This window comes from Anser brachyrhynchus, assembly GCF_964034855.1.
Source record: "Anser brachyrhynchus genome assembly, chromosome: 3".
In the NCBI taxonomy this organism is placed as follows: domain Eukaryota; kingdom Metazoa; phylum Chordata; class Aves; order Anseriformes; family Anatidae; genus Anser; species Anser brachyrhynchus.
In genome coordinates, this window is record NC_137696.1 from 84,853,235 (window position 1) to 84,871,837 (window position 18,603).

The window sequence follows — 18,603 nt, forward strand, 5'->3', positions numbered from 1 at the left end:
AATCAAAAACATACCAGGTGCTTTGCAAAACAGAGAACAAGAAAAATCCCTTTCCAGAAGAGATGACAGCCTGAATAGAAATGACATAATGGCAGGAGACAAAGGAAGCAGAAAGGGGAAGCAAAACAAGAGTTATAACAAAAACAAGAGTTATAACCATAAAATCATGAGATTGGTTTGGAGGCACAGTGAACGCTATGAGGCATTTTTTTAAAGCACATAAGGACTATAGTTGGGATTAGAGGATGGAAATGTAGAAAAGAAGCATGGAAAGGAATGGAGAAGAAGGGAGGAACAGACTGGCAACAGGAGGAAGAGTAAACAGAGATGTATGGGAGAGGCCAGAACACACACCTGACAAACTGATGATTATGACTAATGCCAAGAATGAAAGACTACATCTGAAGAGCATGATGATTTCAGGATGGCGAAGCAGGACATGGCGATGCTGCTAGGGAGAGAAGAGCCGGCAAAGCTGCCCTGGAAGCCTACCCTGGAAGCTCCTCACACTAATATAACCCTGCTTCCCCATCTTTTTAGCTCCCCTCTTATACACAAAATTCCCATACAGAAGAGCAAAGGAGAAGGAGAAGCAGCTAAATCAAACATTTCCAAAAGTACTGCTGGGGAAGAAGTTTAAGTCAGGATGATATAGATTTACTTCTACTGATGATGCAAGTGGCAGAGTTAGTCTTTTTCATTCAGAAAAATCAATGGGAGTCTTTGCCACTACTTACAAATAGGTCTTGCACAGAAGCAGATTTTAATAATTTAACCAATCCAGGACATTTTGAAATGTCCTTCATTCTAGATCAGAAAGAAGCAGAAATCATAACATTTACAGTGAAATAGGAACATAGAAGAAAAATATCACAGACATTTTTCTTAGAGCTGAAAATAATTGTTTCAGTATTAAAAAAAAAAAAGATAAGGAAGGGAAATGCTCATTGAAAATAAAAAAATAAATTATAACTTTCAATGAAAAAATATAACATTGGGAATAATTTTAATTATGCTGAATTGGCTCTTTTTTCTCCAAAAAAGAGCAACACTTTTTCAAAGTAAACTGGAAAATTGGCATTTTCAGAATGTCTGATGTTTTAAACTGCCCTGATTTCCAAGTTAACAGTTCTTCAGGAATAAGAAAGCTGCAAAATGGCCAGTCTAATCTCTTCCTCACCTCCTTCTCCTCTGCTGTTGTGATATCAGGCATCTCTACTGATCAGGCTGCAAAGAGCAAAACCAGTTTCTATGTCTCCCTGAGAAAAGGCATATTGCCAACTTCTTGAAGAATTATTAATTAGATATCTGCTTACAGGAAATAACTTTTTTTTTTTTTTTTTTTTTTTTTTTGTGCTACAGAGTATGTCTCCATTTAAACCCTCATCACAGCTCTTCCATTTTGCCTGGGAAGGTTTGTCAGAAAGCATACTGGAAAGCCTCAGATGTTTCTGTAACTAATGAAACTGTTTTTAGTCATAGTTATAGTGTAGTAGATATACTGGCATGATAGCTGAGAGACTACTCCTCGTAATGGAGTACTCTACTACTCTGGCATATATAGACACTTTGCTTTGTACTTCTGACTTCAAAATTTTGATGTTTAGGGTACTATAGATACTTGCCACTTGTGTTTTTTCTTATAAATTTTAGAAGACAGTAATGGATATTTTGGTTGTTGCAACACCTTATCAACATGATAGATGGATTTAGTCTCTTTTAGCAATGGATGGAATGATATAAACATTATCTATTGGAGACAATGGCCTCATTTAAGTCCATCTTGGCAACTCTAGATAGAATTCAAATAATTCATCTAGGTGAGCAGGAGACAATTGCTGAAAATCATACCTGAAAAATTAGTAGTAATCCTTAACTGTTTGGGTTTGCCCATCATTTGCTTGAAGATTTTGGTAACTGGTGACTTACTGGATTCTCAGATAGCAGCAATTGCCAAGCACGTTTTTTTTTTTTTTTTTTTTTTTTATTGCCTGCAATTTGAACTTTGCTTAAGTTAATTAAACTATTGTCACCTCAGGGTATCATTTTAGCAATGAGTTTGACAGGACCTATTCTGTTAACGTAGGGATTTCAGCTATTAAAGAACACAACAGATATAGAGAGTTAACAATACATAGCAGTGCTTGAAGAATCAGGCCTGCATCAGTTATGTCTCTCCTCCATTATTGAAGTAATATTGGATTTAAATCATATAGCCATTGGGTAAGCTTACAAAATCTACCCCACATAAGTTCCTCTCTCCTTCAATCAAAAGTAGCTCAAAGGTTTATAACGTTCCATGTACCATTAAAAACAAACAAACAAACAAAACCAGAAACAAAAAAAAAGTGTCATAAGACATAGTATCTCTCTGTAATAAAGTAATAACATATTTTTACATATCATTTTTACATATTTTCATACCAGTTACATACAACTTTTTTCAATAATATATTCAGCATAAAGCAATATCAAAACGTAGTGATTATTTCTATTAATAATATTCATCCAAGCTCTGGATTTTGCTTAGTTTTCCCCCTGATTCTGGCATGGTAGCAGATATGGAAGTTATGTGTACCTGTGCGCTGGCACTGAGAGAAGATTCCACTGTGTGACATATTCCCTGCTTCTGCTACAATAAATAAATAAATGAATAAATAAATAAATAAATAAAATACCACCCTATCATTCCCTATCATTTCAATTGGAAAAGGTGACGTAACCTCTGGAAAACTGCAGTTTGACATGCCTTCTGAATTCAGACACTGAGCTGGACACAAAGTTTGGGAAGGGATTCAGTACCAGCTATTTCAGTAGCTATATTATAATGTATACTGAAAGTAAAGGAAAGCATGACTATTTTTTTTTTTTTAACTTAGCCTAAGTTTTTTCCTGCAAATCCTTTCCTATTGTTATCTATCAGCTTTTCCAAGATATTTGGTTGTGCATAAAGTAAGAATAGCTGCACTAACTCAACCCCAAAGTCCATATAGCCCAGTGTGCCTGGCAGGTGTAGAGGTCCAGACCTGTTGTTGAAAGGCCTGCACTGTCCCCTAAAGATTAAGGACACCATCAACAGTCAACTTCAAAGCACCTTCAGGGCTCTTTTATCCGGTATGTACAGTTCAAATGCTTCCTAAATCAGGTGGTGCACTACATTTAATAGTCTGAATTTGTCCTAGATCTGGTGAATTTACTTTCTCCTTCTGTCTCTCTTTCCCCGTCTGTTTTGCCCTTCTTTCTTCTGAAATAGAATGACCAGGGCTGCATGAATTATTCAACATAAGAGTGTATGATGTATTTATACAGTGATATAGCGATACAGTGTATTTATATGGTGATATATATATATATGTTTCTATTTTGTTTACTTCTTTCTTAATCATCCAGATATCCTGTTTCACAATTTTACTTGATGCTGAGTGCTTGACTTGGTGTTTTCAGAGAGCTGATATCAGTTCATGTATTTTTTTCTTCTTGAGCAATAGTGAATTTGGAGTCCCTGTCTGTGTATGTATAGTTAGACTTACTTTTTCCCTTGTGCATTTCTTTGTGCTTTATCAAATTTCATCACCACTTTATTGCCAATGGCATTTAAAATTGTTAAATCATTTTGCAGTTCCTTACAGGCAGCTTTTGGTTTAACTTTTTAAAATCATTTTGTATCAAACTTTCTCATCTGACAGTTCTTAGATATCATATTTCCCTTTACTACTAATAAAAGTACTTTTGTTTAAATTCTTTGTTTTAATTCATGCTTCAGAATCTAAGAAGCTTTGCGTACACTTAAGTGCTATAATTTATGATTGTATTTTTCAGGAAGGAGGAGAGAGACCTTCAAGCTATTTTCCTTTATGTTTTATTAATTGGAAACCTTAAAAGTAGAATGTAGACCTTCTCATTGCATACTGGTTATGACAGAGTGGTTATACAACATTCACAATGAAAAATTACTAAGGGCTAGATCCATGAAATGCATGTAGGAATGGACTTTAGCCTCTTAGATGTCCTGCCTCTCCTCAAAAGCTGTAAATCCATGTTGGGCACCTCTCTCTCTGCATTTAAAGAGGACAGGTGGATGTTTAGCAAAAACATCCTCCAACTGTAGCATACTAAGCAGGAAACAGACTAAGCGAAATAGAGAAACAGCCAGAAGGGGGAAACAAAACAAGTGGATGATTCCCTGATATAGGTATATTTTTCAGCACTGCCCTACTTCTGAGACTGTAGGGTTTTGCGAGGTGAGACTCTCAGCATCTGTCCTACTGCAGCTGTTCCTCTTGTTTTTGGCACTATTCCCTGCAGTGAATTCTAGCATCTGATGCATATGTCCAACTTGGTGCACTGAGATGTCAGTCCCTCTCTTCCTCTCTATCCCAGTAAATATTGAACTTTCAGGATTAGGCAACAACTGAGTATACTTTGGTGAACTACCCTGCCAGGGTAAGCACCTAAAATTGCATTTAGCCACTTCTGTGTCATTGCAGGTCTAAACTGGGATCTGTGTTACGACACTCGTGAAAGCAATGAGAATTATTTGAACCCTAACTCAGGAAATTGGTTAAACCTGTCTGTGTAAAAAGGAATCACTTGTTTGTCCCACATCTTCATTCATTCATTCATTTCATCTTCACTGAAATGTCATCATAATTCTCCAAAACCAATTCTGTGTCTACATCACAATTATGTTTAACCTTATATGAATACTGAAAGTACGTAGCTCTAGACAGGTGAGTAGACCGTATGAGTTATTAGTATTCATACCATATTAGAAATCTTATGAAGTAGGGGAAATAAGTGGGTGGTGATTGACATTTAGTGTTTCTCAAGCTGAATTATATCTTGTATATTTGAGAGAATAAATGAAGATTTTATTTATTTACTTGTTTGTTTTTAGAAACCTCTCTCTTTGTTCTCCCTTAAATAATACAGAAATATGTAGTACTGGGTTTAATTTTTTGTACTTACAAAAGTAATTATTTCAAATGCTATAGATACACTTGAGAGGATGGTGACAAAAGAGAACAAGCTGCCAGAGGATTTATTTGATGTTCTGAGGGAACATGTTATAAATATCTGTTATAGTGCAGATGCTTATAAATCTTCCTCTGTTTGAAGGAGTAGAACTTTGGGAGCTAATAAGCCCAAAATTAAGAGACTCCAAAAACTAGCAAATCAAACTGCCATACAACATTTTAAAAATGAACAAAAGCTGAATGACTGCTATATCTATATCTAAGTATCTATACTGACACAGGCTAGTTCCTACATATATAATTAAGTTCTTACTGTTTCAATTTATTAGTCGTATGTTGGTCCAGTCTCCACTGCTTCAGCATTGTTTGTTGCATAGTTGATGTTAACTTTAGTGGGTTCTGCTTTTTTATTGACCAATATTAATTGAGTAACAGTGGCAGGCAGTAATAAAATAAAGAAGCAGAAATCTGGGATTAAAGGAAAATTCATAACAAATCCCAGGTCAGCTAATCTTTCCTGGTATGTACTGGGCAGGTACAGTCTTTGTTACATAAAATGCCGAAATATCAAGGAAAGTGAATTGTTATGCACTGATGACAAACAACAATACAATAAAGATATTTCTAGAAGATATAACATGTTCAGTGACACGAAGGAAGGAACTCATAGACAAGCTGCTATTTTAAACTTGGACAAAAAAATCAAAATAATAATTTTAACATTATTATTATTATTATTATTATTATTATTATTATTATTTATTAACTTTTTACCAGTTCTGTCATTGTGTGTTTGCACCATTTAGGAAAGCTTGCTTCTCGTTGCCAGCACATCTCACTTGCCCATTCCAGCTCTTTCCTTTTCCTGTAGTCTAGTTTCAAAGACTAGACATCCACAGTCTTTTTTGCTACAGCTTCTAACCCTTCTTTTGCCTTCACTTGGACTTGTTCTTGCATTTCTTCATTGGTTTATTTAAGATTTTTGTATCAATTTACTTTCAATTTAAATATAAACAATAGTTACATTATTGAAAGATGGTCTTGGTTCAATCTTTTGTTCTAATCCTGCAGTACCCTACAGTACAGGAAGTAAGAATTTATTGATTCTTTAAAGGAAAAAAAATAAATAAATAAGAATAATCTTCCCTGGTTCCATAAAAGCAAAACTTTTCCTGTTGTACACTTTTGCACCAACATTTCCAAAAATTTGGGAACTCAGCTTGAAACCCGTTATTGGAATCTAACTTTTTTGTTTGTTTGTTTTTAATATATATAAATACTGATTTTTCCAAGCCCCTGAAATACAGGGATTCTCAGTTTATTCCAAACTGAGGAAATATAAAAAGGAACTATTTAGAATAAAAGAAGCAGCCTAAGCCAATTTCTTTCCTTTGATATTTAGGGCCTTGATTTATTTTAGTGTATGCTCAAGCTCTCCTTTTTCTTAGAAATGCATACATAGTTATGTTTGTGATGTACCTCTGCATTTTCCTGAATACCTAGGGCAGTCTCTCCATTTTAAAATTGGAAATGAACTTTTAACCAGTGGACAGAAATTCTCTTCAAAGATGGAATATCAAGGAAAACAAATTGAGATGGACAATTTTGAGGCAGGTTTTCTAATGAATACAAAAGTTGGTTACATGTTATGTGAAACTTTAAAAGAAGATGCAGTGTTGGCAAACACTGCTGTAGTCCACTGTTGATATACCTATTTCCAGAAAAATGTTTCAAAATTGTATCCCAGTAAACAGATCCACCAGAAGTTTCTTTAGATAGTTTAATGACAATAATTTTCTTACTGTAAATTATTTATATTGCCAAGAATAATCCAACTAATCTGTAAAAAATATATGAGGCATATTTCTTTCTGAAAAAAAAAATCATAATGTAGTGTTTTGTAATGTCTACTCAAAATTTACAGTTTAAGTATATATATGCTGTTATATATAAGTACATGCTTTAATGTAATAAAATCATCCTTCTGTTACTTTTGAAAATAGGGGACACTACTTCTACTTCCTTCCCCACTAAAGCTGTCCTCCTGCACATTTTTATACTGTAGCATTCCCAAGGGAGAAAACAAGTTTTGAAACTCATATTTTTCTTTTATTTTATTATTATTATTATTATTATTATTATTATTATTATTATTATTATTATTTATCTTGATTGTCAGTAGGAATGGATTTGGGAAGGCGAATGTAAGCAGGAATAAAAATATCACGTTTTATTACGTGACATCGAATGTAATGAAATCTCAAGGTCAACTTAATTTTTTACCTCTTCCTATCTCTCTGACTCATAGCACTGCATCTCAATAGCTGCCACCAACAGCTACCACCAGAAATCTTGGCTAACTAGTAATCAGTCATGTCACTTAATGTGATCTCATCCAGCCTGACTATTGAACCTGAGTACAACAAGAAAAAAGAAATTTGAAACTCTTAGCAGTTGTGTTTAGTCCACCTATTTTCAGCAGCATTACGTTCCTACAGTTCAAGCTTTCATTATGCTACACTAATAGGCATAACTGAATTTGATGGGTTTAATAGTTATTCATTTAGGAATATTTGGTAGCACTGAGAAGCAAGACCTTTAATTACCAACCAAATAATCCTATCAAATTCTAAAAGATAAGATTTCTTAGCAGTTCAATGGCATTAAGCTAGGAAAGAGCTTTGTTAATAAAATTCCAGAGCACACATCCCTTCTTAGCAGTAACCGGTTGAGCATAGGAAGTACCCATCATGGCTGAATCATAGAATCATTAAGGTTGGAAAAGACCTTCAAGATCATCACCAATATCACCCACTTAAACATGTCCCTAAGCACCATGTCTGACCTTTCCTTAAACATCCCCAGGGACAGTGACTCCACCAGCTCCCTGGGCAACCTGTTCCAATGCCTAACCACTCTCTCTGAGAAGAAATTTCTCAGAATTTCCAACTTAAACAACCCCTGCTGCAAATTGAGGTCATTCCCTCTGGTCCTATCAACAGTTATCTGCAAGAAGAGGCCAAAACCCAGCTTCACACCACTTCCTTTTAGGTACTTGTCGAGAGCAATAAGGTCTCCCCTGAGACTCCTCTTCCCCAGACTAAACAACCCCAGTTCCCTCAGCCGTTCCTCGTATGACTTGTGTTCCAGATCCTTCACCAGCTTCAACCTTTGTGGTCCTTCTCTGGACACACTCCATGGCCTCGTCCTTGTAGTGATGGGCCCAAAACTGAACACAGTACTCGAGGTGCGGCCTCACCAGGGCTAAGTACAGGGGGACAATCACCTCCCTGGTCCTGCTGGCTACACTATTCCTGATACAAGCCAGGATACTGTTGGCCTTCTTTTGCCACCTGGGCACACTGACAGCTCATGTTCAGTCAAGCATTGACCAACACCCCCAAATCCTTTTCCTCTGCACAGCTTTCCAGCCACTCTCCCTCAAGCCTGTAGCGCTGCATAGGATTGTTGTGGCCAAAGTGCAGGACCCAGAACTTAGTCATGTACAACCTCATCCCAATGGCCTCTGCCCATCGACCCATCCTGTCCAGGTCCCTCTGCAGGGCCTTCCTACCCTCCAGCAGATCAACACTTCCCCCCAGCTTGGTGTCATCTGCAAACTTATTGAGGGTGCACACAATTCCCTCACCCAAATCATCCATAAAGATATTAAAGAGGATGGGCCCCAGCCCCAACCCCTGGGGAACACCACTCGTGACCTGTCGCCAGCTGTATTTCATTCCATTCACCTCTACTCTCTTGGCCCAGCCATCCAGCAATTTTTTAACCCAGCAGAGTGTACCTGTCCAAATCATGGGCTGCCAGCTTCTCCAGGAGAATTCTGTGGGACACCATGTCAAATGAAACCAAGAGCATGTCAATGCAGGGACCAATGCAGGGCCACTGAAGTCCACCTATAAGAACAAGAATATCCCATCAAAGTTACAGTGATCATTCACATGATTAAAACTATACAGAAAGATAGGTTCTTTTCTGGATGGGCAATGGGCATTTCACATCAGCCTGTCGTGGCAGTAGAAATATTTACCAGTCTTTTTAAGAGACAACATATAAATATAAATGACTATCTTGCCTTTTGACTGCTAGACTCAGGACAGCTTCAGATGTGAAAATCCTGCACATTCAGTCATTCATTTTGCTCCTAAACTAAATAGTTGTTTTAAATGGCAATCATGAAGTGCTAATCTCTGCTACCAATAAACAAAGGTAAATCATAGCAGAAAACTTGTTCATGTGCAGTAATCTCTAGAGGATTAGGTTTTTCAAGGGATCAGATTTCCTAAAACTTCTCTTTCCCGATAACAGCCTCTGCTGTAAGGTGACACACCAATAGGCATAAATTATTGAGAGCTGCTGATAAGCAGAGGCCATTTGGGGGTTCTGAGTGCAATATAAATAGATGCAAAACAGTAGGGGGACTGGTGCTCATCACAAACCTCAAAAGGATTAGCAGTTCAAGCTCTGATTTCCTTGCTGTTGGTAGCTGTGATTTATTATCAGACAGTGACTGAGAGTCTCTCTTATCTGTGATAATTTAAAGGCTTAATGGCAGTCCCTTTATCTGGGGGTCATAATTAAGCTTGTTTGATCAGGTTCCTTACAAGCACCTCGCCTGTATTTTTAGCTATGCCTATTTTTTCCTTGGCGTAGAAGCATTTTGTTAATTAGTATTAACAATGTTATTGTTAACAATTACTGGTAATGATAACAATCTTGTTTAAGGTTTCTATTTATCTGGAGGAAAAATGCAAGCCAAAAAAAAAATCGCAATGTTTTTTGAGTTTAAATACGTTTACAGGAAATTTTAAGCTGCAGTGTCTCAGCAACACTTTGGCAACTCAGATTCCAATCTAAATCAAATATAAAACTGAAAATGAAAAACCACTGCATAAAATCACTTTTAATAGACTCATTTTCTCTGGTACGAAATTAACACCAATTTGAAAGTAAGCATGACTGCTATTTTACAGTGCATTTACTGTCCCTCTTTATCATCTTACTAATGAGCTGTTTCTTTCACTGTCATGAAAATTTCCTTAACAAGAGATGAACTTTAAGATCTTATTATGGCTGTATAAGAACACGGGTGTCATCAAAATTAATCTACTGACAGCTTTATTCTGTTAACATAACTGGAAAAAGAAGCAAATTATATTTGTTAAATGTACAGAATATTAGAATTTTGAAAGGAAAACTTTCCATTTTTTTTTTACTCAAATAAACAACTGGTTGAAGTGAGTTAAATATATTTTTTTTCTTTTCCTTTTTAGAGGAAAACAAACTAGAAAAGAAAACATGTTCAGATTGACCACATTAATTTCTTAATCATTCTTGTAAGTTTCTGAGATACTTAGGAGGCCACAAAGAGAGGTGTATAGGATTGTTGCTGAGATTTAGAGAAACAGAATTACTGGCTATAGAAAAATCTTCAGAAAAACATGATCAAACATATAAAGACACAGGAGGCATGGGTGTAGTATGTGTTTATACATGTATATGTATTCAAAACTATGTCTATATGTATTTATGCATATGTGCCTATCTACATGCATTTAAGCATTATATATTCTATGTATAAGTTTGTTTTTAGTCATTTACATAACATGCAATCACAGATTTATTGAAGTTTGTCTTTAGTTTAAGTCTTCTGGTTTTAAGAAAAAAAAATAGTGGTACAGAGAATCTATATGTGTAGTCTAATTTAATTATTTAGACAGTATAAATAATGTAGAAGGATGAGGGTCATTAGAAGGTAATTCATTCCATCTACCTATTTTAAAACCATTTAAAACTATTCTTATGGCTATGGAGAAACACCAGGTGACATGGCTAAGTTTTTATATGGCTAAAACTTAGATGAGATGAATTCCACCCACATGAATGCAAGAAATGGTGAATTGTAGAATGAGCAATAATTTCTTATGAAGAAAGTTACTTCCTTGTTCTTGGAAATTGGAAGGGCTGTCACAAAATATATTTATATATGTGTATAAATATATATGTGTATATATATGTATATTTTTCCTGACACCTGTAGAGCAAAACTCACCTGAGACCTTTGAAACTCATACCAGCCATTCCTTCTGGATATTATCAAATAACCTCAAGTAATAAGTGGATGATTAAATAGACAAAGGCTTGCAGACGGCAGCAAAGAAGAAAAAAAAATATCATCTGTTAATTCTCTTATTCAAGTAAAGTAATGTTACTGGCTTTTTCTGAATTCTGCATGTAGGTCAGAAATGGCTTGTGTTGAGCTGTTTGGGACTGGCAAGCAGGAATTTGATTTTGAGCTTGCTTCTTAGCCGAAAGTATGCCAGATAAATTTACTGGGATCATTACAGAATGAGCTTTGCTCCACACAAAAGCTTTGATCCAGATTCTGATGGGATCTGGATCTGGATTCCATGGGAATATTTTCATTGACTTTGGTGGGATCAGAGTTAAGGTACCAGCCGTATTCCAGCAGCAACAGGCAGTTGCCTGGGAAGTTGAAATTTTACTCAGATATGAAACAAGCAAAATGTGTGAAAGATAGAAATGACAAGGTGTAAGGGAGCTTGCAATGTAACACACTGAAATCCTTGCCTAGTATCTGCAGCCAAGGCCATTGACACTTGGGTGTTGAGCTGACTCTGGGAGGCCTCGATGAGATAAGCTCATACAATCACCGAGACGTCTGCTTTGCACATTTTACTTCACAGATAATTTTCCAAAGCTAACATAACAGAAACATTTCTTGATGTATATTATTTTCATTCTCATCAGTGTGACAAGATTAGTAGATTTTTTCCACCACTAAAACAAATTGTTAGGGGTACCTAAAATAGGAATCTTTGTCCTGCACACAGTGAGAACAGAGACAGCATCATGTGGTCACCACTGTGCTATGTTGTTAGTTGTTTACCAGCTGGTGCCAGATATAATACAGCCAAATAAATCTGCAGGAAAAAAATAAAAATAAATAAAAATCATGAAGCTTGTGAAATGCTGTTTCTACTTTAGTTTTAAGTTCACAAGAGTTTTCAATGGATTTTGTTGCTGTCAGTATATAAAAAAATATATATATATGTCCTAAATATATCTCATTGTTTTAATTTTGTCCATTACTTGCTGAAATAATGCTGTTTCTAAAAAGAAATCATAGATATTACAACTGCTCACATATCTGAAAACTGAAATAAATTTTCAGATGAAATAATGCACCTTAGTCTTTTCTGTCACTGTTCAGGACTGAACTAAATTTGCTGTTTTGATTTTGTGTAGTTTTGTTTGAAAACTGTCGTTGTCTTTCAGTACCGTTTTCTTTCAACATTTAACTTTAATAACATGATTTTATTGGTTGTATACATATATAAATATAAATGTTTGTATACACAGACACGTGTAGATAAAATCATAAATTTTCACTTGTTCTTTTATGTGTAAACAAATTTCAAAGATCTATGTTCACCCACAAATAGGTATTATTACTGGAAAAGAGTCCTAAATGTGATTTGAATACTTCCGTCAGAAGGATAAATTTTGTTCCCACTAATATATAAATGTTCTTATCACTAGTGTGGATCTAGTTATGAATCTATAACAAACAATCTCCACTTTTTTTAAGACATTTTTTATTTCATTATGAAAATTTTGCATATTGTCTTCTCATCCAAACTCCTGAATTCTATTTTCAGCTCTTCCACGAAAATACTATTTTATTATAGAGATACCCTTTAATCTTCGGTTTACTTTTTAATCAATGTTTATAAAGCATTTTGAGACCTTGTAATGAAAAACAAGACAGAAGTGATAAATATTCTTAGAGGTACTTTTTTTTTTTTCCCAGCCAGTTTTTGTGCCAAGACTATATATTATTGCTAAATTTAGGATTATATATCAACTCATACACTTCACAATCAGAATTGTTCAAAATATTATAGCATGTTGCATTTTCATATTCAAATCACCATTTGCAGAAAAAGGTAACATATTGTGGGCATGATATAGTACTTGAAAATGAATCTTTTTCATGACTGAAATATTTTCTGCAGTTCCATGATGCTTTTATTAAATTGTGAAACTTGCAAAACTTGCAATTCACTGTGCATTGGGAAATTGCTGTACAAGTGCAGAATCTCACTAGTAAATGGCTCAAATATTCATCAGAGAAATCTATTGAAAAATCAGTTTTGGAGCAGGCAATGTGATAAGAGTGAGTCTGATGATAATACAAACCTGCATGCTATGATTTGTATACACATGAATATATATTTATATATATAAAAACAATATATAGCACTCTATATATGCAAAACAGAGGTTTTGTTTTTTCTTTAAAAAGATAACAGCCTTACAATGTTCAAATGTATTTACATCTATTTATGAAGATATCATTGAAATCATTCAATTTCACAAACAATTTCATAGTGAAGTAGCAATGCAGATGCAAACTTTCTTTTGGATTTGGTAGTCGTCAGAAAAGCAGGGCAGACAGTGATGTATTTGCAGGTTTGATCTTATTATTCCAGAGGGAGAGGAAGTTGACTCTATTTTGGGTCTATTTTATATTCTGAAATAATGCTTCTCCCACGATGACCTAGTTGCAAGATACAACTGCCACTGATGCTGAGGACCAATATCTAACACTTAAGAACTTAAGAACTTAAAAATGGACAAATCAATGAGACAGAGCAACACCTGGCCTCTCATTCTAATAAATGGCCTAGAAAATCTGTTTTTTTGGGGGGGGAAATAAAAAAAAATAATTAATAAAAAAGTAGCATTATAATAGTGCTATAATGACTCATCAAACTCAATGGTCCTAACATTGGGTGGGGGTGGGAGGTGTCAACGAGGACACATTAGCTTGTTTAATGGTCAGAAATTTTTCTTAGACTTCAAGCAATAACTTGCTATTAAGGAATACCACAGAAAAGATAATACTGTCTACAACTGTATTGTTGTTTCTTTAAAATTTCTATTGTGTTGATGAGGGAAACAATCTCTCTCTCAGAGATTGAGGGAGACAACAAGTTAGAGAGGATTATTAATTGCTAGTTACTATTCATGGGTTTTTCTGTTTAAATGGGCGGAAATATGAGATTGGGAAGTGAAATCAAGCTTATGTCTCACACAGCTGTGCAGAGCAGTGTCACTGAAAATACATAATTTAGAGCACTTCTAACTTCAAGCTTCTGCACGTCATTTTAAATGGCTCATTTGACAGAATGACATGGGGAAGAACAAAATTATTAACTACTCCTAAATGAGAACCAGAGAGACACACTGCTTCCCTTTCCGTAAAGATGGGCAGTGATAGGGCCCTGAAAAAAAAATAATAAATGAAGGAGAATACAAATTGTAAGTATACACTAAGAAATAAGTCACTAAGAAGAAAGTCATTATAGTTATGTTGGTAGGTGTCATCTACTCCATGTAGCTCATAAACCCATGTTGACCTTTAAGTCCCTGAGTAAGGTATCCAAGGTCAGCAACACTTACTCACATGCTTACACATCTGAACCCACCACTGTCAGAGAGAATCTCTCATATGATTTTTGTGACAAGTGAAATATTTTTCATGTCTTCACCACTGAAATTTCAATAGGTGGGAAACTGTTTTCATATTGCAAATCTTGACATTTTGCTCAGAAAATGTCCTGCCAGGGACAACGTGTGAAGCATTATAACTTAAATTTTGAAAAAAGACAGATCATCAGGGAGAAGTGATGAAACTTTGCGCTCATCAAGATTTTCGCCCAAACACAAGAAAACAGATACACTGCTGTGAAAACTGTGGTTATAAGTTAAAAGCAGGGCTGTACCAAGGGTCAAAAAACCAATGCACAGAGTAGTTAAGCCTTTATCAAACCTTGGTACAAGGTATCAGCAATGCTGGCATAAAAAATAAAAAAATCCTCGTGTTGTGAAAAGGAGATAAAGATCAATCTTTACTGAAAAGCTTCACTGTGTATTACTGGGAGAAAAATAGTTTTAGTTAACTTATTGTCTCTTTTTTTTTATTGGTGTCATCAGTGGGTTTACCATTTTCACATTTGACAGATATTTCTAGCTTAATATTATTATTTAATTTGTAATAAGTTTCAGAATGCTGGCTAGTCTGTTCTTCAACTCTGCAGAATTACACTTGTTTCCTACAAGCAGATAAGTCACTTTTAGTGTCATAGCATGTTCATCTGGGTCTAAATTTACACTGTTTCCTGTCCAAAAATAACCCATAAGGAACATTTAGTGGGTGATATTGGTGGTAGGGGAATCGTTGGACCAGATGATACTGGAGGTCTTTTCCAACATTAATGGTTCTATGATTCTATGATTATATATGTACACCGTTTCACTTGCACTGACTGAAAAATTTAATTAGCTCTTCCTCCTGTGCAAAGAGAGATACTGATCATTTTTTCACCAAACCTATAGGTCTCTTGAAGGAAACAGATCCCTAATGCTTATCCTTGGTGGTTCATTGCCTTTACTACATGTGTAAGCTGGAGGTGTGTTTACAAAGGCTTTTTCTCACATTTCTACAGACTTAAAAAAGACCTAAAGTTATTGAAGGCTGGTGGCTGCAACTAGTGGTGGTTTGTGCTTTGATGTGAAGGAGAAATTTGAGATCCTTCTCTTTGAGCTCAGATTTTTAATCCAATGTACATAAGTAGTTAATACATACAAAATTCGGAGAAAACCTGATCTTATTTACAGCACTTTCCTCTTGTCTGCAAGAAAGGAAAGATTTATACCAAGTAGTAACATGGGTATGAGCTGTCTGTGAAGTTCTCTGAAGTTGTTTCACAAGTGGTGTGTTTTGGCGCTAACTTTATCTGCTTATACTTATACTTGTCTGTATACAGACTGTACTATCATATATAAGAGAATATACCTTCAGGACAGTTTTTTAAAGTAAATATTGTTGCATACATTCTTGTCAAAATGTATACTCTCACATTGCTTCTTCTTTTCTATGCTTGGATTAGCAGTATTAGATAGTACAACTGAAAATAGAGCAAATGCTATCTGTACTAAATATATTCTATAATCTGAAGAGCTGCTACTTAAGTTAAATGTAAACCTGCTTTTGGTCTCCTGAGGGCTGTTTGGTACAAGCTGTCTTCCAAGTTTTGTTGCAATCAATTAGAGATTACCCATTTAATTTGACTGGAATCATACTTGCTCTTGTTTTCAGATGTTGTCACAATAACAAAAGCTCAAAGCTCAGAAACATTTGTCAATACTGTTTTTAATTTTAGAAGTACATGTAGCAACACCAGTACTACTACTGCTGGATAATCAGAGAAAAGGAAGGCAGTCAATGCGGAGGTGATAAGAGATGGGATCATTCTCAACATAATCTTTCTACCAACCAGGATAGATGTTTTCAAAACTTTATGAAATACTCTGCAATTTTCTTTCAATTGTCTGTTCAGCTATAGGAAGTCATGATTTATGACCATTCTTTCAGCAGTCCTTTCTAGAAGGGAAGGGAAGGGAAGGGAAGGGAAGGGAAGGGAAGGGAAGGGAAGGGAAGGGAAGGGAAGGGAAGGGAAGGGAAGGGAAGGGAAGGGAAGGGAAGGGAAGGGAAGGGAAGGGAAGGGAAGGGAAGGGAAGGGAAGGGAAGGGAAGGGAAGGGAAGGGAAGGGAAGGGAAGGGAAGGGAAGGGAAGGGAAGGGAAGGGAAGGGAAGGGAAGGGAAGGGAAGGGAAGGGAAGGGAAGGGAAGGGAAGGGAAGGGAAGGGAAGGGAAGGGAAGGGAAGGGAAGGGAAGGGAAGGGAAGGGAAGGGAAGGACAGTGACACAGATGACTCTTAGAATGTCCCATTTTTTTTCGTGTTACATGATTAGATTCATTCAGTGCCACTGATCTCTTCACATACATGTGTAGGTTTATCAGTCATAAATCTTCCTCTCTGTTGCACTAACAGATGCACAATTATTAATCTTAGAAATAATTCACATCTCCTTTTCAGAAAGATCAGAGAAGCCAATTAAGGATGACATGGAATCTTCTGTGGAGGAACAGCTCTGCCTGTTCTATAAACGGGCAAAAATGAAGTCAGAACCTGTGAAAAAATGCCAAGAAAAAACAATTGTGCCATACATTGTCTTTTCATTCCTCCATGCCATTTTCATGCCAATATCTTTCTTGGATTGCATGTTTAGATATCAGTGTAGCAAGTGCAGCTTTGCAAATGCATGACACCTGTTCTCCTTCCCATCTCATACTTCTCATTTACCAACCTCTGTTAAGTGCTCCAGTGGGTTGACACAGCAAAATAAATGCCAAAAAACACTCTCTACAAGAACAATAATAGCTTGACAGTATGAGCCAAGATTATTAAACTATATCCTAAGTGGTATCTGGGCTATTTGGAAATATAAATAAATAATGAGGAAAATATAGGAAATCTGTGTTCAAAAGAGATTAGTATTCAGATTGTTGGGGTTCAGTAAGTCCCAGGAGTTATATGATGTACAGAAGATACTATTAGTATATTTATTTTTCAAGATAACTTCTTAGGTCTATCAGCAGAATTGCCTTGGTGAATAATACTGGAATATTTTATAAATAAACCAATCAAAGATCGTATTGCTTTTCATGTCTGTTTTTGAAATTTTGCTCTATCCTATTAAAACAGGTGCTTCTTTTTACTATACTTCTACCAATTAAAACTATTTTCATGTATATTTCTTGTATTTTCTTGTAGATGACTCCTTCAAACACTTTGATAGTTAACCAAGCCATTGTCAACAAAATAATTACATTTGCACTGAGTGAACAACAAAATCCCCTATGAAAGGAATGTAGGAGCAGTCTTAACAGCCATTTTGGTCATTCAAAAGTTGAGAATATTCATATTTTTTCTTTTCCTTTTTCTCTGGTAGCTAGGACAAACCTTAAGAATATGGAGGTAAGTGATTGCTTGGACTTCCAAAGATTCAGAGATACTCTTCTCATTAATATGCTCTTTCTCTGCAGGATATCTGAAGAAGCTTATTCCTCCTTTCTGAAAGGGTAAGGATTTCAAATTATCTAGAATATGTTATAAGGCCAGAGACATTACACAAATTATTCTTATGACACAACTGCTGTAGTAACATTTCTGAATGACAGCAGTGCCATATATTGCTTTTTCAATGACTGATCTTATGAAATTACTGGGGATATCAATGATGTTTATATGGTAAAGACATCTTGATATATGGTTAAGGAGTTAAGTAGGTGACATGTAGCACCTATAAGGTTGGAGTTGTGAGCTGGGGTGGTAAAAAGTAGGATGGCAAACATATAGATCTCAATACTGGAGATAAGAATTGTAAAATGGTTTCTCAGAAACTGGAACAGAGGAATTCAGTCATTGCACAACAACTTAGTGCCAGGCTTCTCAATTTTGCTTGAAATCTTCATTTGCCTAACACTGGTAATAAGTGTTAAGACATAGCCACCTTAAAACAAACAAACAAACAAACAAAAAAAGAAAAAGAAAAATAGAAAAAGAAAAAGACAAAGACGAGGAAAAAGAAAAAGACGGAGGAAAAAGAAAAAGAAAAAGAAAAAGAAAAAGAAAAAGAAAAAGAAAAAGAAAAAGAAAAAGAAAAAGAAAAAAAGAA

At 35.5% G+C, this 18,603-nt stretch overlaps 1 protein-coding gene and 1 long non-coding RNA gene across 7 annotated transcripts in view; one reads left to right on the plus strand and one right to left on the minus strand.

Moving 5' to 3' along the window:
• The window catches only part of EPHA7 (EPH receptor A7), a 166,450-nt gene extending 162,712 nt beyond the window's left edge, over window positions 1-3,738 (plus strand). For all 5 annotated transcript variants that reach the window (XM_080587444.1, XM_080587441.1, XM_080587446.1 and 2 more), the window contains one exon: window positions 1-3,738. In XM_080587444.1, coding sequence (XP_080443570.1) covers window positions 1-214 — 214 coding nt within the window. In that variant the 3' untranslated portion in view covers window positions 215-3,738.
• Window positions 1,963-18,603, minus strand: part of LOC308193165 — a 26,288-nt gene continuing 9,647 nt past the window's right edge. For both annotated transcript variants that reach the window (XR_013949435.1, XR_013949436.1), the window contains one exon: window positions 1,963-8,890. This is a non-coding gene — a long non-coding RNA (uncharacterized lncRNA). The remainder of the gene's footprint in view (window positions 8,891-18,603) is intronic.